Source organism: Rhea pennata, chromosome 8 (genome assembly GCF_028389875.1).
Source record: "Rhea pennata isolate bPtePen1 chromosome 8, bPtePen1.pri, whole genome shotgun sequence".
Lineage (NCBI taxonomy): Eukaryota > Metazoa > Chordata > Aves > Rheiformes > Rheidae > Rhea > Rhea pennata.
Window position 1 is genome coordinate 30298568 of NC_084670.1, and position 20116 is coordinate 30318683.

At 57.1% G+C, this 20116-nt stretch overlaps 2 protein-coding genes across 3 annotated transcripts in view; both read right to left on the reverse strand.

The window, feature by feature from the left end:
• Positions 1 to 1735: 1735 nt before the first annotated feature.
• Positions 1736 to 6006, reverse strand: KIAA1614 (KIAA1614 ortholog). Its single transcript, XM_062581691.1, has 7 exons — positions 5398 to 6006; positions 5237 to 5289; positions 4421 to 4573; positions 2959 to 4150; positions 2720 to 2829; positions 2453 to 2661; positions 1736 to 2348 (listed from the first exon to the last, which is right to left on the reverse strand). The coding sequence occupies exons 1-7, from the start codon at positions 6004 to 6006 to the stop codon at positions 2155 to 2157; spliced, it is 2520 nt and encodes an 839-aa protein (XP_062437675.1). The 3' UTR covers positions 1736 to 2154.
• A 1587-nt stretch (positions 6007 to 7593) lies between these two features.
• XPR1 (xenotropic and polytropic retrovirus receptor 1) overlaps positions 7594 to 20116 on the reverse strand; it is a 118496-nt gene continuing 105973 nt past the window's right edge. The window contains exons 12-16 of one of the 2 annotated variants that reach the window (XR_009959063.1): positions 17370 to 17536; positions 16664 to 16803; positions 15604 to 15825; positions 9006 to 13980; positions 7594 to 8659 (exon numbers count right to left, since the gene is read on the reverse strand). Coding sequence is in view for 1 of the 2 variants with exons in the window: in XM_062581048.1 (XP_062437032.1) it covers positions 13920 to 13980; positions 15604 to 15825; positions 16664 to 16803; positions 17370 to 17536 (590 nt within the window). In the remaining variant the exon portion in view is untranslated. Of the gene's footprint in view, positions 13981 to 15603; positions 15826 to 16663; positions 16804 to 17369; positions 17537 to 20116 lie in introns of both variants that reach the window. The other variant, XM_062581048.1, reaches the window with a different exon arrangement.

Below are 20116 nucleotides of genomic sequence, written 5' to 3' on the forward strand. Positions count from 1 at the left end.
CCGCACGAGAAGCGGTCCCCGGCCGCGGCCACGTTAGCGGGCACCACCCAGCGGGAAGGGGGCCGGGGGGGGGGCAGAGCCCTACCTGCCGCAGGGCGAGGGCACCAGTCCGAGCCTCGGTACCTGCCAGGCTCAGCTGCCGCGACGCCAGGGCGCGGGTGAGCGGCCACCACGCAGGCGTCGCCGGCGTTTCACGTGGAATTGCAGCCCAGCGCGTGCTGGGGAGCCAGACCCAAGGCAGCAGCACACACAAGTCACCTCACGGCATTGCTGTGCATCCAACCAGGAGCAAAGCTGCCCCGCTTTTCCCTCGCCCTGTTGCTGCTACGTGCGACATTTGGGCACTGGGTGCAAGGCAGCTGCAAAGCTGCCCGGGGCGGCCAGGAGCCGGGGGAGCTGCGGCAGGTGAGAGGCAGCTCGCGGCCGCCCGAGGAGCATTTCAAAATAAGCTTACTTCAAAGCACGGCTGAAGCGCAGTCACCGCGGGAGTGGGCGGCGTTAATCCAAAGCGCATCCTCGCGCGGTTCCACCGCCCGCGCGGGGCTCGCGTTGCAGCCACGCCAGGGAGCTCGCACCCGCGTGCCGCAGGTAAGCAGAGCGACGGCTCCCTCGGGGCAGCGGCGCCACAGTTCGCAAGTCACTGGGGTGAGCGGTGGCAAACGAGGCGGTCTGGAGGCCATCCTGGGGGAAAGAAAAAAAAAAGCCCCAAAACCCCAGAGGCAGAAATGCAAGTCCCGCTGCAAGCAGGCTGAGGCACTTGCCTCAGCACCCCTGAGCTTGGCCGGGCCTGAGGAGGCGGTGGGCTCACCCCTGCCGGGGAGCGGTGGTGCTCCTGAGCAAGGACCACGCGTGGGCAAAAGGAGCTGGGAACCAGCGGGGCCTCCCGCTCGGCACTGCCTTCCTGCAGGAACACGACTGCGAAAACGCAGCTTTTCCGGGAGTTCACCGAGGTTTCTACCCAAAAAGTCTTCTACAAGTGCTGGTGATCAACTTACTTGCCCAGGCCTGGTTGCACCACGAAGGGCAGCGCCGAGGAGCCCAAACGCGCAGGCCGGCGCAGGCGAGGCACCCGTAACCGCTGCACGAGCGGGCGCTGCGGCACGGCCGGCTCCTGCCGAGCTGAAAGGCCCGCACCGCGGGAGCGAGCCGGGGGGCTCGGCCGGGACGAGCCGAGGCCGCGGCGGGAAGAGCCGGCCCCGGCGCGGCGGGTGGGCGCGCGCCCCGGCGCTGCCTCGCTGCAGCAGCACGCCGAGCCGGCGCCGCGGCACGGGGCTCCCTCGCCTCCGAGGGGGAAACCGGATTCCTGCCGCGGGGGCAGGCGCGTGCGGGGGCCGCGGCCCGGCCGGGCCCCGCGGGGACGGCGCAGCCCCTCGCCCTCGGGCGCGCAGGGCGCAGCCGGGCGTCCTCCCTCTCGCCGGAGGCGGAAAGGGCCCGAGCGGCACGCGTCGGGCCTCGCTGCAGCGCTCCCGAGCAGCCGGGCTATCATCGCCGGCATCGCCCCACCGCAGCAAAACCCCGGCCATTAGGAAAGCGAGGGGGGAAAAAAAATACCTGCCTGGTTTCTCCTCCTTGTTTTAGTCTGGCCCAACACCGGGAAAAAAGCAGCGAGGAAAGAGCGCCCGACACCCCGCCGCGCCGCGCGCTCTCGCCTCCGAGCGCGCCCGGCCCTTCTCCCCTCCTGCCACCCCAGAGCCGCGGGCAAGGAGACGTCTGTCGTTGCGCTTTTTTTTCCTCCTCTTTTTTTGATTATTTTGAAATAATTTAAGCAAAACCCGACAGCCCACGGCAGAGGTTTCCAACACTGCTGAGGAGCCCCTTGGGGATGCCAGACACGGTCTGCGATGGATCCTTCATCCGGCTTCACCTCCCGGGGCCCGGGGAAATCAGGTTTCCCCTCCGCGCAGGCGCTGGGGAGGGGGATATTGCACAGAAAGAGCCCAGTTCCCAGAGTCTCGGGGCAGCCTGGACACGGGGAGCCCGCTCGCGCCGTCCACGCTGCCTCTCGGCCACGGACAGGGACCGCAGCGCTGGCCGGCGGCGCTCGGCGCGGGGCGGCGAGCCGCACGGATTCGGCTGCGCTGGCGGAGCCGGCCCGCGGCATCGCCCGGTCCCCGAGACGCCTCCCGCCGTCGCCGTCCTCCTCCTGCCGCCGAGCTACCGGCGGGCCGGCCGCTGCCGCAGCACGCGCAGGGACAGGGTGTCCGCCCGGAGCAGCAGCTCGCGGATGTGGGCCAGCCCCAGGCCGGACACGGCGGCCCCGTTGACCTGCAGGATCTCGTCGCCCACGCCGAGGAGCCCCGCGTAGAGCTTGGCCGTGCTGGCGTCCGCCATCTCCTGCACGTAGACGCCTGCGGAGCGAGGCAGGGCGAGGTGAGCGCCCGCGGGGCCCCTCTGCCGCGGGGTCACCGCCCCGGCCCCGAACCCCGCGGTTTTGGCCCTCGGGCGCCCCTACCTGTGTCGGGCCGGCCGTGCCCGGAGGCGACGCGGAAGCCGAAGGTGCCGTCGGGAGGCCGCTGCAGCTCCAGCTGGCTGGTGCCGTCGGGGAAGACCTCCAGCACGCGCCCCACGGTGCGGAGCAGGGCCGGGGCGCCGATGTCCTCCGCGCTAAGCGAGCGCCGCGGCGCCGGGCCGCCCTTGCTGCCGGCGGCAGTGGGGCCCGAGCTGCCACGGGGCCCGGCGGCGCCGCGGCCCGTCCCCCCGCCCCGTGCCCCCAGCCTACCCGTGCCCCGGCTCGGCCACCGCGTAGGCGCCGGCGCGGGGCGCCTTGTCCGCGGGGGCGGGCAGGTGCTGCACGGAGGACGCTTTCCGGCGCTGGCAGAAGGGTGACGCCTAGGGAGAAAACGCCCGGCTGAGCCCGCAGAGACGCGCGGGGACCGTCGCCCTCCTCCCGGATTTGCTCCCCCCGCCCCCCCGGGGCCAACCCCAAGCCCCGTCCTCCCCGCGCGCGGAGCCGCTCACCAGGCGCAGGGACTGCAGCGAGGGGGATTTCTGCACGCCGGGCGCCGCGGGGCCGGGCGCCGCGAGCTGCTCCATGCTGTAGCAGCGGAAGCGGCCCAGGCGCCGCTTGGTGCTCTGGCTCAGGCTGCCCAGCAGCTTCCTCAGCCCCGCCGCCGAGGGGCTGCCGCCCTCGCGGCTGCTGGGGGGCTCGGGCACCGCGGTGGCGGCGGGGGGCTCAGCACCCGCAGGGCCGGGCGCCTGCCGCGCGCCGCCCCCCGCCGCGCCGCCCGGCCCCCGGCCGCCCGTGTTGTTGCAGTTGTTGGTGGACAAGGCGCCCAGGGGGCTGTCGGGGAGCCGCCGGGGGCTGCGGGGAGCCCGCTCCGGCGCCGCGGCGGAGGGCTCGGGGCCGCCCTCGGCTTGGCCGAGCACCCGCGGCGACGCAGCGCGCGGGGAAGGCGCCTCCGGCCCGCCGGCCGCCCCCTCGGGCCCCCGCGAGCTCGAGTCCCTCGTCCCGTCGGCGCCGCGAGGCTCCAGCTCCGGCTCCCCGGCCGCGGGGCCGTGGGGCCAGCGGGGCCGAGGGGGCCCACGGCCCGCCGGGCGGGCGCCCCCCTCCTCGCTGTCCGTCCGGCAGCCGTCGGAGGTGTCGGTGCTCTCCAGCGCCGAGTCGGCCTCGTCGCCGCAGGTCACGTCCCTGATGTAGGTCTCCTTGATCTTCTCGGTGCGGATGCGCTGCCGGGAGGGCAGGATCCACAGCGGGGACCCCCGGGGGCCCAGCGGCCCGGCTCTCGGCTCCGCCGGCGCGGCGGCCGCCTCCTTGCGCTCGCCAGGGCCGCCCGCCGCCGCCGCGCCACCGCCGTCCCCGAGGTAGGAGCCGCAGGCTCGGCACGTGCCCGCGGCGCTCGGGGCTCCGCCGGGGCCGGCCGCGTCCCCCCGGCTCGGCCGCTCGCCGCCGCGGGGCTGGCGGAGCGGCGGGCCCAGGGCGCCGAGGGCCGAGCCCAGCGCCCGGCGCGGCCGCAGCTGCAGCCGCTCCAGGTAGCGGGCCTCGGCGTCGCGGGCCGACTCGTCCTCGAAGCGCACGCGGGACGGCGAGGGCCCGCGCGCCCGCCGCGGCCCGCAGCCGGACTCCCCGCTCGACGAGTCGCTCAGGCTCCCGCTGCCCGGCGCCTCTCCGTCCCTCTGCTTCCGCTCCGGGGCGGGCGTCCCGCCGGGCTCCCTGAGGCGAGGACAGACGGACAGACAAGCTGCGGAGCCGGCCGGGGGCTGGCAGGGCAGGGCTACAGCCGCCGGGAAAATCCCACCGCGGCCGAGGGAGGGGGGAAAAGCCCAGGGCAGGGGAGGAAACTCGACCCGGCTGCACCCACTGCCCTCGCGGACGACGGCAACGCTCCCCGGCCCTCGCTTTAAGGCCCGACCCGGCTTCGCTGCCCCCCGCCCCGGCCCGGGGGTGCGGAGGGGCCGCGGCGGCGGCGGCGCGCGGGCTCACCTGCGGGCCGGGGCGCCGGCGGGGAGCAGGTCGTGGCTGGCGCGCAGCGGGTTCGTCCGCGCCTTCATGCGGGCGCGCTGCAGCAGCTGCTTGGCCTGCTCGTGCCGCGGGCTCAGCGCGAGCTCCGGTCCGGGGACGAAGGCCCTGCAGCCCGGCAAGCGGGATTAGGAAAAAATAACACGGATTAGGAGCGGTTTAACGGTGACGATGGCGCTGCTCGGCCCCGAGAAAGCGCCCGGCCTCCAATCTGCGACAGGCCGGCCCCGGCGCGGCCCCCGGGAGCCGGGACGGGGGGCGGACGGGCGCCGGTGCTCGCGGGCCGCCCCACCGCCGGCTGCAGCGCACCGGCCGGCCGGCGCGGGAGCCTGAGCACGGCAGCCTCGGCGCCGAGGGAGCGGGCGACGCGTGCGGGGAAACCGCGCCGCCTCCGAGCCCCGCGGCCGCCTCGCCGCGCCCCAGACCGGCGGAAACGCAGGTACGTCGGGGGCGAAGCCGCCGCGCTCCCCGGCCGGCCGCGCCGCCGCCGCCGCGGGCTGTGCGAGGGCTCGGAGCCGCCGCCGCCCCCGTTGGCCGTCACCCTAATCCCCCTGATTAAAATAATCAGCTCGGGCAGGCGCCGGGGGAAGCCTGGCGTTAACCCCTCGGCGCGCGGGCAAGGCCCCCGCGGGGCCGCGGCTTCCTCCGGCCGCCCCGGCGGGAAACCGCGAGCGGCCCCATCGCCACGCGGGGCTCGTCGCAAAGCGAAACGAGGAGCGGGGGGAACGGAGGCGCCGCTCGACCCGTCCCGCCGGGGCCTCGGCCACCTACCCGCGGCCTTCGGCATCCGGCAGGGAGACGCCCGAGTCCCAGCCCACGTCGCTCGCCGGCGGCTCGGAGCCGCCGCGGGGTCCCGCTTCCGCGGGGAGCGTCGCCGGCGCCTCCGGGCGCGCCGAGCTGCAGCCGGCAGCGGGGACGTCGCGCGGGGGCCCGGCGGCCGCCCGGCCCGGCGCCAGCGCCAGCACCTCCTGCAGCAGCCGCCGATTCCTCTCCACGCGCTGGGCCAGCGACAGACCGCTGCCGTCCGCCGGGATCCTCCAGGGCCCCCCGCTGCGGCGCGCGGCAGCCGGGGCGCCGGCGGGGCCCGCGCCGCCGTCCAGCAGCCCGTCCGTCAGGTAGGTGCGGAGCGGCGCCCGGGGCTCAGCGGCGGCGTCTGGCCCCGGCTTGGCCCGGCGGGGACGCGGCTTCTTGGGCGAGGGGCGCTCGGGGGTGGGCGCGGGGCCCCCCGGCCTCCCGGCACCCCGCTTCTCCTTGAGCGCCTTCACCTTGCCCTCGAGGACGGCGTGGGGGCCCCGGGCGGCCGCTGCGGCGGGGGGCCCCCCGGCCTCGGGGCTCTCCGCCGGCGCCTGGGCCCGGCCGCGCTGCTTGGGGGGCCGGGGCGCCCGCCGCGGCTCGGCGGGCGAGCCCCGCTCCATGCCGGCGTGCTGCCTCCCGGGGCGCCCTGCGGCGACAAGAGGCGCCGGAGCCTCGGCCCCGCGGCATCCCACCGCCCCACAGCGTCCCACCGCCCCGGCCCCGCGGCATCCCGGCCCTCCCCGGCCTCCCGGCATCCCACCGCCCCACGGCCTCCCGGCCCTCCCGCTGCCCCCCGGCATCCCACCGCCCCGCGGCATCCCGGCCCTCCCGCCGCCCCCCGGTATCCCGACCCTCCCCAGCAGCAGCGCCGGCACCACGGCCCCGGGGGGCCCCGTCCCCACCCCCCGCCCCAGGGGGGCCCCACGTCCGCGGCGGCTGGTGAGGGGTCTCCTTACCCCGCTGCCCTCCCCCGGGCGCCGGAGCAGAGCATCCCAAACGGGCCGGGAAGAGGGAGAGGAAGGCGGAAGAAGGGAAGGAAGCAGGCAAAAAAAAAAAAAAAAAAAAGGCACAAACCAGCAAATCCCGGCCCCCGCAGCAGCGCCAGGGCTCAGGCGCTTGGCTGGGCTCCCTCGCGGCGGCCGGGCCAGGCGGCCCTCCTTCCTCCTCCTCCTCCTCGGCGCTCCTGCGATCCAGCTGCAGGGCGAAGCGCGCGACGGCGAATACCAGGGCAGCCGACCAAAACCAGCACAAACGCAGCAACGAAAACCCGCCCCCCCTCCCGCCCCGCGCCACGGGGGGCCCCGCGGACGCGGGGGGCCGCGCGCCCCGGCGTAACCCCGCAGCCCTCGCCGCCTCGGCCGGCCGGCGGGCACGGGCTGCGTGGGGGCCGCAGCGCGGCGGGGAGCCCTCGCCCTCCCGCCCGCGGTCCCGGAGGAGGTGGCGGCTCCGCTCACCTGGGCGCCCTCAGGCTGCCATCGCGGACGCGGGGGCTGCGGCCTCGTCCCGCCCGGGGCCGCGGGCGGCTGCGGCCGGGCGGCCCTTTAAGCCGCGGCTGTTGATATTCGTGATTGCTTTCATAATCCCGATGCAAAGGAAATCACCAGGATTATGAAATTGTTTTAATCCGCCCGGCTCCGGCCGCGCCTGGCCCCGCCGGGGCGAGCGGCAGGAGACCACTCGCGTCTCCTTAAACCGCCTCGGGGCGCCGGCGCGGGCTGCGGCGCTCGCCGGGCCGGGGGCCGCGGCCCCCGAGGGCCGGCGCCGCGCGGAGGGCGGCCTTGCCGCGGGGAGAGCGCCGAGGGCCAGCGGGCCGAGGTTAATCTCGAGGCGCCGGCTCTCTTCCGGAGCAAGATTGCTTGCAAGGGACCGACGAAGGGATTTAAACGGAACGAAACGGGAACGCAGACCCCAGACAACGCGCGGCCGGGCCTCCCCGCGGGCCCCGCCGCCTCACCAGCGCGGGCCGAGACGGGCCGCCGAAGGCTCCCCGAGGCCGGAGCCCTCCCGGGAGGCGCGGAGCGGCCCGCGAACCGCTTCTCCTGGCGCTTTCCGAGCGGGCCCAGCCGCTGGCTGCCCCGCAGCCCACGTCACAGGAGCTTTGAACAGCCGCTTACAGCGGGTTTGGACCGTGCTTTGGGGCTCCACAGCCTCCGAGACCTGCTCCTAAAGCGTCACACGTTACGCGCGCCTCCTGCCCCAGCTCCCAGCCGTGCCGCGATCCGGGGCGCGCATGCACCCCCTCGAATAAACCAGACGGCAGAAATTACGGCTGCCCGACTCCAGAGGGAGGGGAGGAGGACACAAAAGAGCCATCAGATCATTGGAAAACAAAGAGCTTGTAATAATGAAAAAAGGACAGATTTAGTAACCAATCACTTTTTCCTTTTAAAAACACAATCACAGTAACTTTGCTTTATACAACCACCTAGAAACTATGAAACAGTATCACATTGTGCATTTTTTTTTAACCTACTTATCAAGAAGGGTATTCCACACTTCAAAAATTATATCCATTCGGGAAGGAAAGAGGAGACAGCTAATAGCGCAGTCACAGATACATCATGAGTCCAAGCAAGCGGCAATTCTTTGTCCTCACCTTTTCCACTTAGCCAAAAAGAAGAGTGGAGAAGGGGATAGCAAAAGAGAAGGGAGGAGGAAAGAAAGAGAGCACCCACAGAGGACTAATCACATTCCATAATTACTTTTGACATCTACAGTTCAGGGCTTCATAGGATAATCATTTAGACCAACACAGCGGGGAGAGGGGGAGAGGAAGATGGCAGCGGGACAAGGGGGAAATTTCAGAAGAGGCGAACGCATTTCCCCCCCCAGGCCCCTTCCAAACACTGTTCATTTGACAGGAGGATCTACAGGATAGTAAGAGAGTCACAAATGCGTTAACAGGCTGCCAAATTTACCGCCTGGAGCAAGGAGGTCACAATTTGGTTGCAAGAGCTCGCGGGAATTTCATGCCACGGTGTGTCCGGTGGGTGCCTCTCGCCTCCATCTCACCAGGACCACGCCGGGCACGTCCAGGCCAGCGCAGCCCACGGGCGCAGGGCTGGGGCACCGCTGTCCGAACAGTGCCAGCACCCAAGGCCCTTTCCTCTTCTCCCCCTCCCCAGACCCACGCGTCTCTCGCAGCCCCCGTGATTCTCCCACGAGGTTGCAGCCGTGACTGAAGCCCCCAGGGTATGATGACGCGCTAGTTTAAGCCCGCAGTGGTGGCAGCTCACACCCTTGTCCCGAAGTGCAGTACTCGGGTCAGATGCATGGCATCGCGTAAGGGAGGCAAAGTTTCATTAAAGAACCACTGAGACCAACTATGACTGGCATAGGGTTACCACAATGACCTTCCCTAGGAGCCCCAGTTCCTTTTCCAAGGAGACCAAATAATCCAACAGCCTTCTGGAATAAAAACAAAAATGAAAAATGTTTAAGGCAGAAGATGTTCTTCCCCCTGTGAGTGCAAATCAGAACCGTGGAAGAGAGAAGGGAGGACACAGGGCCGGGACACCGCACTTGAGCTCAGCTTCTCAAGCAAAACTGGTTTTGTGCTTCCAACGCTTGAGCCAAGCCACCCGCCTGCCCTCCAGCCAGGCACCGCACGCCACCAGAACCCCAGAGGCATTTCCAAACACGAGGGCCTAGTGCTACGGCCACGAACCACCCGCTCTGCGCAGGCCCGGGGTGCACGCCAGTGCCAAAGCAAGAGGCACCCAGCAGCAACCTACCAGGGTAAGGTCAGAGTTACCTGGGTGCTCAGAACACAGACGAAGTTGGAACACTTTGCATCTCCACTGCTTCTCAGAAGATTTGCAGTAAAATCCCAGCAACTTTCATCTCCTGACCTGCACCAGGACTGCGCTCTCCCTCCTCGCCTCTTCCCTGCATGCGCACACACAGCCACGGCCGCAAACACTGCTGCCGGCTGCGCCACGAAGCCCAGCGTGTTCTTCCTCTCCCCTTCAGCGGGGAGGTCCAGCCCGGCGAGGGCTCCTCCGAGGGAGCGAGGCACCCCCGGTTCTTTTTGGCCCTCAGCAGGCAGCAGCCAGAGTCAGAACAAGCAGTCCGAGAGCCGATGACCAGGGAAGCAAGAGCAGCCTCCGTCTCCTAGAGAAAGGACAAAAAACTCACTGCTGCACGAGATATTTTTTCCCCATGGTTTTATGCTGAAAGCTGCTGCCTGTCTTCTCTTCATGTCACCTGTGTCATTATCTTCAGAAAAACAGCAAGGGCAAAGACGCCGACAGAACAAGAACGGCCAGAAGGGCAGGGGAAAGCGTAAGGCAGGCAACATTTGACTTTTTGGGAACATACTGCATTTGAGAGGTAGGAGCTTTTTGATAGGGCCAGATTACAGCCATGAATGCTTCAAATATATTCCTAAAATGTGGTGCAAAATCAGCAGCTGAGGCTGACAGAAGGAGCCCAGCATAGGCTGACCCATTTCTACCCTTGCTTGCCAAATCTAGTTCTTTAAAGCCAAAACTTGCCCTATGACTAAGGTGTTATTCTCCCCCTCCAATCCTCACAGCTTCGTTGCTCCTTTCAGAAGGATTCATCCACAGACCAAGGCATCCTCCTCTGCAAAGCAGGGGGAGGACATGGTTTTTGATGACTATCTGCTGCTCATGCAGCCCCAAAGCCGCAGAAAGCGGTGGGAGCTGGAGGCAATGCAGGGAACTCCAGCTAGCAGATAAACTCTGGATGCTGCAGATCACAATCTGCAACCCCCAAATCCTAATCTCCTGCCCCTGGAAAATCCTTGGAAGAGCAGGAAGGATGGAAAGCACTGGGGAATGAGTTCATCTAAGGGTGCTGGCCAACCTCAGCAGTCACTGGTCATATTGTGGCATCTCCTCCCTTTAGATGGGACCATCCGTAAGGCCTTCAACCAGAGAAGAGGGGGCCTCCGCCCTCCTCAGAGCCAAGCACAAACCACAGCCTCTGGCAAACCTCAGTCCCACTAAGTCACAGGTTCTACTTTCAGAAGCTGAGACCAGTTTTCTAGCAACGTCCCAACGCCTAAAACACTGGATAAAGCAGCTCAGCTCCTTTTTGTTCTGCTCCCCCTCCCCTTCTGGATTATCATCCCGCTTTTCTCTCTCCAGCAGTGTTTTCAAATACCCATTTCAGTTCAATTTACAAAGCCCGCTCATGAAATTAAGTCATCCTAGGACTACCATCTTCTCTCACTCTTGTTTTGCAGACTGTTCACAAGGAGCGAAGGACCAATTTTCTATCGCCATCTGTTCTGCTTTATTATAGCTCATTTTATTGGCCAGATGTTATCACAGACTCAGAGCCATCCTGTTTTTAGTGCTAACTCTTGGGAAGAATCTGCACTCCAGATTTCTCAGAAATCTCTGGTAGGTAGGGAATACACACATGCAGCACCAGGGAAATGGGATTCTTTTAAAGCCATGCTTCCAGGAATTCAGGCTACTTTCCTCACAGAGAGCATCTTCACTGCCAAAAGGGATGATGTTTTATTTTAGGAGATAACACTTGCTAACTGTAGCACATGTCCTCCCCTTTTTCTTATTTTTTTTCTGGCAGCAAAGACAGAAAAAACAGGGAAGGGAAAGAGCAGAGCAGGGAAGAGGAGAGGTTGAAGCAGCAGATGGACATATGGAATTCTTGCTTTCCATAAGGATTTGATAAACTACAGAATAAAAATTTTAATTATTTGCAACTTGATCCTTCCTTTCAGGTTAGGGAATCAAACCATAAGATCCTGCACTATCTCTCACTAACGTGAGAAGCAGGCCACCCAAACACAGCCACCTCTCCCCAGCCGAGCTCAGGAAGGCAGAGAATTCCTAGCGGTTTTGTGTCACTTTAAAAAACTGCTCTCTGTACCAAGCTGCAAAGTATTTTGTTTTCATTCCCCCTCACAGGAAGAATTACTAGTAAGCTCCGTTTCTTTCTATAACGCACCACTTGCTTAAGCAACAACAGTTGTTTGGGGTTTTTTGGATTGCTCCCCTTGGTGTGGCTACCCTCCTCTTAAAACGCCCACGGGTACGTATGGCTTCGCTGTTCTGCAACGATTCTTGTTTGCCGAAAATACCCTATTAGTTAGTTGGCTTCCGCGTCAGAGCGCGCCCCGTTCTCTGTGCACCCACCAAAGGTTTGAACACAGCAACAACTGCTGCAACGCCAAGGGGAAAAAAAAAATAAAAATAAATCAACGCAGTATTTTAAGGGGCTTTACATCCCAGACTCCACTTCCATATGAACAGGAACCTCTGTTTACTACGAGCAACACTCCTCAGGGAGTTAGACAAGGGAAGCCAGACTCCCGGGCACCGAAAGGCTGAGGAGCCGAGCTCCCCGACAACCTCCGCTGATCGGGCTCTCTCCCGCCAGAGCGGACCGAGGCTGATGCAGCAGCTACCCGCACGGGAGCGGCGACACGACACGCACATCATCTACTCCACCATCATGACACAATCACAGCCAGCAGATCAACGACGGAGCAGAGGCATTTCCTGGCAGGTCCATCAGGGTTTCTTGGTAAGTTTAGAGCATGTCACAGAAGCGTAGGTAGCTGCAATTTTGCAATGTTGCCCTTGTTCTGTCAAGGGGCACTGGTTCACTACCACTTAAGTTATTTTAATCTTTTAAAAATTAAACGAATAAAAACTAAGTTTCCTTCTTCAGTTCTTCCGGGCAAGAGGCACAGCAGGCAAACTGAGAAAATGCAATGCACCAGTCACATGAGAAACCATGCTATTAGCTAATGAAAAAATAACAACCGAACAGCAGCCAAGCAGGGACTTCTACCATCCCTTTGTCAAAACTAGACAACTCCATGGACAGACATCAACACAAGGATCCTACTTTAAGAGTTCCAACTCTCAGTTGCAGTCCTAACAGTAGCTACATGTGGCTGGCGACAGCTGCCAAAGAGCTGGGACACGAGGAAAGGTGGTTACTAAAGAAGGAGAGCTGCAGTCCTGGGGACTGTGCCCACACGACAAACTTCAGCAGTCCCGGCCGTGCAGTTCAGCTCCGGGCTGGACACAGGCCTCAAGGGAACTGAGGAGCCTCCTTCAGCCACTGACACTACACTGAGCAGGAGCGGGGCAGGCGATGCGCGCCGGGACTCCGTGCATGCAGAGCCCGCAGCAGCGCAGCGCAGCTGCCCCACGCACGCTTCTTTTTCTAAGGGACAAGAGACCAGTATCAAGTTATCATCACTGTTCTACATAACTTGCTCAGCAATTCAGATGCCCTTTACCTGAGTCTGCTCAGTAGGATCACACTTTCTGAAGCGGGGAGTTAAGACCGGGCAAAGGGCATAAAAGGCAACCAAACCATGGGAAAGTGTGCTGGGACAACACCTGACAGCATCTTTTTGCCAAAGTCGGGCAAAACAGGTATCACGAGGGGACCTTTTATTTCAACTTCAATTTCCCTATCAGGTGGGCACAACACAGTCCTTTCCTTGCTCCATGGCAGCTCCCCAAAGCACAACCACCCCTGAACCAAAGCCTGCTCAATTCCCCGCCCTGCCCACAGGAAGGATCTTGTCCTCACCTTGCCCCACCTCGTTTTTGCTGTACAAAGCTGCAGGAGAATACCAGAAAAGCGCCCTGCTTGGCATGCGATGGATCGTGCCCTCGATTTATTCAGTGAATATTAAGGCTTTGAAAAGCAGCTTTTGATCTGGCAATGAATTTCTCAACCCTCAGTCTACCCTGGCTGTTTGTGCTACTGGTAAGACCTAACTCTCCTTTAAAAAGGTTTTAGGATAATTTGCACTACTTTCATACAGTTGCATGGAAAGTTGGGGATGAACTGGCACACGAGCTATGCCCAGGCATCTGAAGCAGTAGCAGCAACTAAAAATTAGAAAGAGAAACTTTGGTTTAAAATAAAATTGAAAAGAAAGTAAGAGATAAAAGGTAAATGGGTGCAAGTTGTCTCACGAGGGGGGGGTATTTGCAGGGCATAACCCCATAACCTTAGAGATCTAAGTCTACATTCCCGGCTTTGTTTTACCGTTACAACCTTCATTGCACAGGACTCAAAATCACTCTCATATGGTTGTTAAGTTTCATAAATAATGTGAAAACTATATGCAACAGATACATCATATTTCCAAAAAATTATAAGAAAAGTTACATCAAATTAAAAAGTAGCTTCATGAATGAAGATACTGCTCTAAGTGCACTTTCCCTGCAAGTGCAGCCAGTGCCTCAGCGCTGGATATGAAGGAAAAAAACAAAACCAAAAAAATCAGATTTAAAAACCTAAGTCCGGTTTCAACCAGTCAAAACCGGGCCAAGCAGAAACCGAGCATGCTCTCGGCGCTGTCCCATTAGGGAGTCCCTATGATGCTTCTTCATCCAGATAGGTTTGTATGTCCTTGTTGAGACTGTAAACAATCCTTCTTTCCTGAACTGTCCTCTTGATTGGCAAAACGAAGTAAAATATTTTATTTTTTAAAATAGAAAATCAAAATTAACCCAGAAGAAAAGAAACAAAACACAGTGAGCTTGTTGGAGTCCATAGGATCCGGTCTGGAAGAGCTCGGAAAACATGTTCAGTGTTTTCTCCTGTTTTCAGCTGGAACTGTACCAGAGATTGGGTTACTTGGGGAAAAGGGGAATAGAACGAGAAAATAAGGGATGCAGAATAAGAGACTGTGGCCGTTTCATGTGTTTGCTTCATCGTCTGTGTCCTCTATCAATACCTTAGTGTCACGAGCCTTGGACCTAGGAAAAAAACAAAACAAAGAGCACTCTGAGAAGAAAACCCCATTACTAGCCACAGATAATAAAACCACACTGCACTTGCAAATCTTTCTTACACTGATAGGGAATAAGCAGGCTACTGGAATTGTTTTGCACGCCCTTATTCTCACTGGGAACAGAAGAGCCATATAGACATGCACCAGCTGTCCCTTAGCATCTCTCTCCCAGTCCCCCTCCCGTCACCAGGCAGGCTGCTTCCCACGCACATACAATGCCCTCTGCCGGGCTATGCCGGCAAGGGACAGGGCCGGAAACGTTCTGGCACTGCTGGGTGCATCCATCCACTTGTCGGTGCAGGAGTCCATAAAACCCTGCAGCAGACACTGCAAATCAGAGCAAATGTCCCTGTTCAATCTGTCATTGTGCTACGCAAAGGCGCAGCAGTGTTTAATAACATGCTCATGTCTCGGTTCATCATATGTCTCAAGGACAAATGGAGCCTTAAATCTATTTATTTAAATCAGCCTCCACAGCTGACCACTGCTCGGCCAGGGCTGCTGGAGCAGAACAGTGTGGCATCATGCCTCGGAAACCACACCAGTTTCCTTATTCCAGGAGCAACACAATGAACAGACAAAACAGGTTTCGGCTTCTGTTTGGTGTGGATCCTGGCTAGATGGACTGCACCCTTCTGCAGAACTCGGGCTATCCTACTCCTTTTTCTCCATCCTATCTTTGGGGCATGGAAAGAAAATGGAGAGAAAGGACATGAGATGTCTTAGCGAATTCTACACGCCTTTTGTCCACATCCTCTCTGCAACAAGTTTTTTAGTCTCTAATAGCCTCACAGCCAACACAGATGAGACAAGCGGGCCCAAGGCTGTAACTCCAACCAGAGTACATCCTTTACGCAACGCCTATTGCCTCCTTTTCTCCCATCTGTTCCTCCCAGGCAGTGATGAAACAGGGAGATGTACTGTAGTGATTACACAACACACTTTACATGTTGTGCTTCTTTAACCCAGGGGAGCCCACGTTTGCCTATTCACCAAGGGGGAGGGCTCAGGAGCAGTGCATCAGGAAAAGAAAAGTGGTGCCTGGACACTGGAGCACCCTGCGGCACTTAGAGCAGTGAAGACAAGTAGTCTACAGGTGCAGGTGCAATATGAGAAAATGCTTAGGGTGTAAAAATTCAGGGTGGGGAAGAAGTAGAAATACCACCTACATGGCTTTAGACTTGGGAGAAGAAAGGGTCTGAGATCTCAGTTATGAAATCTTAATCAAATGATATTTGAGAACTTGGGGCAGTCTGAAGGCTAGCTGAAGAGAACCTCTCTTCCAGGTGTGGAAACATCACCTCTGGCAACTGCTACAAGCTATTTTTGCAAGAAGGGCCCTCCTCTGGGAAACTCCCTTTCTCAGTGGTTATGGAGGACCCAAAGGTGATGTAAAAGACGCATGAGCTCTGCAGCAGACGCATATTTACTTAGAAATTGGACCTGTCCTTCCTTTGAAGGACTATTTCAGCTGAGGTCTTAGCCCGAGTACCCAATACTTCAAAGCCTTAAATAGCCACCTTACATTAACAACAGGCAGCCCAACGCAAGATTTGGTTTGTTGTGCTAGAGGACAGACAACACATACTGAGAAGCAAGACGAGGTCTGCGCAAGGACACGCTTTGGCTGCGCTTCCACTGTTTGTTCTTCTGGCGGTTTCGGACACCATCTTCCTGGTCCATCATCTGCTCCAAGAGTGTCTGATCATCAGCGTTGAGAGGTGCGACAGAGATGTCCCGCACAGCACGGAACTCACCACAGTTGTTCAGGTGCTCGTTCTCCAACCGGAAGAAGTTCCACACAAACCGTCTAGATAGGGAAAAAAAAAGAAAAAAAAAATCATCAGTTCACTTCCACTTTTACAGGCATCGTCCACTGTTGGCAGAGCACTGGCACAGTCACCCAGATATCACTGAACTTTCTCACTGATCACAAACTGCCTCTGAGAAACACATTGGCGTGATGGAGAGAAACAGCAACAGCAGTACCTGCTACAACATCTTCCCATCAGAGGTAGCCCAAACTCTCTGGAGAATAGCAGATTTGGTAGAGCTTATTTATTGTTCTACCAGTGATCAGTTCTCTTGTCTGAATAGCACAGAGGTAGCCAAGCATTGCAAGTGAATGGAAAGGTATATTGCAACATCCATCACATACATAAGTGATGTTCAGCTTGAAGTTGTTATTCATCTCAAGAGGCTGGGGGAGGCTCCAGCTACAGTGCATGCATAAAGTGCACTGAAACCTTACAGGACCAAAAGCAATGATGTAGAATCCAAATTAGTATTTAGAAAAACAGCAGGGAGTTGAGAAAAATTGTAAATGTAGCATCAAGTGAAATTTCAACTGCTTCTACCAATAAGGCAACTTTAAGGAGAAATTTAGTAATCACAAAACTCAAGATTAGGTCTAGGTTTATAGAAAACATGAGGCACATCATAAAGGACCCACACTCACATTCCTGCAAAGCACTGCAGAGCCTTCATCAGCCAGCACACTACTTGAATTAAACGTTTCTGTAATGCCTAGTCTTTCAAGGACCTGAAGCTTTCTGTGTCAAAGCAGCAAAGCACTTCCCACTGTGCTGACGTTACACAAGTAATAAAAATGTAAAATAGAAATGAACTGTTCAGCCAAGCAGCCTTACCGGAAAACCTCAAGTGGGGCAAAGACAGTGGAAATTATGTCCCCAGCATACGGAAAGATTTGCATGGAAGTGAGGGAGATCTGGATTGTCCAGGCAAAACGCAGGATCACGTCCTCTACAATGGCACAATAGTAGTAAGCCTGAAGAACAAGATAGAAACAGCACAGGTCATCTTACAGACCGACTGGCTCACACCTTCAAGAACAGGCAGGTTTGTAAGCTTAAATTTTAAATTTCTAAACTTTTAAGTTTAATTCCTGTATACTTGAAAGCTAGGAAATGAATTCCAGATTGGCTTCACAATCAGCATCTGCAGGCTTTTTGTAAGAAAGATGCAGTAACACTTCTTCCTTTCCCTATACTTTCCATCCCTGGGGAAAAGACTCTAATAAACCCAGAATTCATTGCAAATGATCAGCATCTCCCACACATTCACACACCTGTGAACTTGGAAGAAACATGATAGTACACTACTGTTAGAACCAGTTTCTTGGGCCATCTGCTGCCAACCTGGAAAGCACCACAGGCCGTTCAGATAACAGAACCCACCAGTGGTCTACACAAAAGCTTTGTACAGATGTGGTAAGATCTGTTTTAAAATCAATTTATGTTTGTGTAGCTTCTCATTGTAGATACAGCTATCCTGTTACAGAAGCAGCAGGCGCATACAGATTTTCTCTAAAATAAGAGCAGGCTGCATACGCACTTTCTGTGGGTAGACAATCTCTTCTCGAAGAAAGGTATTTTCACCAGCATTTTTGTCAAAGAGACCCCAATCCATCTTCAGATCCCAAATAAGGGTATAGCAGGAGCTGATGAAATAGAAGATAATCCACAGGTAGAAGAACACTTGGGTATCACTGTGTTTTTTAGCTGGAAAAGAGAAAAACAGCATACTTCTGTTCAACCTAAAGCAGATTGCTTCTTAAAAGAGCTATACACTGGCTGACTTGATCAGTGTAGTTAATGCTCCTTTTATCCCAATTCCTGGAAAATGGCTAGCTGATGTGAAACAACTGAAGACCTTACCAAGAATCATTTTTAGATTATAATTTAAATTCCATCTTTAAACTCTGTTCAATGTTCTGCACTTGGAATTGAAATTTGCTTCAACATTTTTCTTGTCTTGGAACTTGTGGTAGACCTGTCATTCTAACTCTGAACAGCAGGTGGAAGCTGGGGGCCATATTTCACAAAGGACCCAGCCTTGTACAAAGGAAGAAGCAATGAGGCAATGATCCATTTGTAGGGTTTCTTAAAGAATATTTGAGTTTATATCCATATAAACAACTGTAAATTAGTCTATTAAAGGCCTGAGAGAGGATGGATGACACAGGAACTTTTATTAACTGTTTCAGAGGTGATGGTGATAAGGGGAAAAAAAAAAAAGCAGCGATACATTAACATGTGTGTACAAATCCTAAAGACGACTCAGTATGGAATTCTAAACTCCCATTCAGAGCACAAAGCAGGTCTGCAGGATCAAAGTCTGCTTATTAGTGGGTATGTTTCTGTAACTACGAGTAGGTTCTCAGTTCCACCTGAAAAGGTTACATCACTCCCCCAGTTTGGATAAGTTTCCTTTTATTAGTCACCTAGGAAAAAACAATCAGTTCTATTTTATTTTGTTGTTTTGTTTTTTAATTAGTAACTATATCTGAGTCACCAAGTTCATAAAAATAAAACAAGGTATAATGCTTTATGAGGCTGGGACATTTTGCATCTCACTGCTATCAGGCATCTTTCAATCACTGCACAAAGAGAAGGAAATTGCTCATTCACTGATTCTTTGTAACAAAGCCAATAAAAATGTTTCTTGTGCAAAACTGACACCACACTAACATAAGTGACAGCAGTGTCTTCCATATATGTGGCTTTAAAACAAGAGAATCTTTCACAGGGGCAGTAACAGTGCAATTTGCTCTTTCATTCCCTTTCCATTTTTAACAATTAAGATATAAATGTAATGTGGCAATCCGATAAAATTAATGGAGGTGAAAATGAGAGGCATGGTGTGAGAGTACATTTTTCCCATTATGCCTCTAAGGCTTTCTGGATATGATGTGCAGGATATAGGTCAAATACACACACTCATTCTCCTTTCAAAACACACTCCCTAAAGCAAACCTATTAAAATCATTTATGCAGCAAAGCCTATCTGCAGTGAAGAACAAATTAATAGAGGAAAAGGACAAGAGATTTTCTTTAGCTTTCAGGTTTGACTAGCTTTTCTGCTTTTGTGCAAGGTTACAAGTGTTTAACCAGCGTCCCTCATCTTCCTGCAATTCAGCTTTAGCAAGGAACAGGTCTAACCATCTAACCTCATCACTCGACACTATCCTTTCAGACAGTGCCATGACATCACCTGGAAGCACGCACAAATATCCTTCATAATACGGGCTCTGATGACCAGATATGTTAATGCTGCTGTTTTAAACCACCCTTCCCACTCCTTTTTCAAAGTGCAATTGCCCACAAAACAGGACACAGGTGAGGTTTTTGAAGCTTAGCAACTAGGGCTCTACTGTAAGATACAATTCAGTCCCAGCCATCTCTCCAAAGTCTGCCCTGCATTATTTCATGAGGAAGAAAAGGTTGATGCTGACGCTCAGCGACTTAGAGCCACTAAGCCCATGCTTTCCAACATTATTTTTAGCTCATCAGACCTCTCTGTTCACCTGCTAGAGGATCCTAAAGGACAATTCAGAGAGATATTTAAGGAATTAATTGCTTTAAAAGCATCTATATGCTCCAGACTGCCCTCTGAGGCCACATTCTTTGTATAGGTAGCTTAGCTTTAAGTTAGGTCATGCTGGATTTTTTATTTTTCCAAGGACAGTACTCAAGCAGATGCAGTCCAACACCACCTTTTCAGGGAGCAGAAATGGGGATGGCAGTGCAGACAGTGCCATCCAGTGCCACGTGCTTGGCCACATCGATGGCCTGAGCCAGGCACTGCAGACGTAGTGGTTCAACAGGATGCTCCTTCAGAGTCCTTCACTTGAGGAAGGGGGCAGTCTGGCCCCACAGGTTCACCTCAAGCTATGTAAGGGGCGGCCAGCGAAGCCAGAGCTAACAAAACTGTACCATACACTGGCAATTACATAGCAAAGTGATTTTAAATGTTAATGCTGCTTAAAGCTACACTACCTTAAAGGTTACTGTGTGTAAGTACTGAAAAGAGGAGTATGAGGAAGAGAAAGAGCCAAGTATGGACTCCTGCTGCAATAGCTTTCACCTTCAAAGGATGTGCCTGTTCCCAGTCTGTTATCCCGGCCTCTGCCCCCTCTCCCTCAACCTGTCTTCACAACAGTCTCTTCGTTAGCAGCTGGGGTCATGCTGCCTGCCCCTTAACTCCTGCTTCCTTTCTCACATACAAGCTGTATAATGCATTCAGCTCCTGAAAAACTCCATCACAAAACCTAATCACTCACTGGTAAAATGCCCTACCCA

Bases quoted from the DNA above. Each gene is read 5' to 3' on its own strand.
- KIAA1614 (XM_062581691.1), bottom strand. From the start codon at position 6,006: ATGCCGGGAGGCCGGGGAGGGCCGGGATGCCGCGGGGCCGGGGCGGTG. The intron at 5,290-5,397 runs GCGGCCGCCGGG...GGCGGCTCCGAG, and splicing joins TGGCGCTGGCGCCGGGCCGG to CCGCCGGCGAGCGACGTGGG. The intron at 4,574-5,236 runs AGGCCGCGGGTA...ATCCCGCTTGCC, and splicing joins GTCTCCCTGCCGGATGCCGA to GGGCTGCAGGGCCTTCGTCC.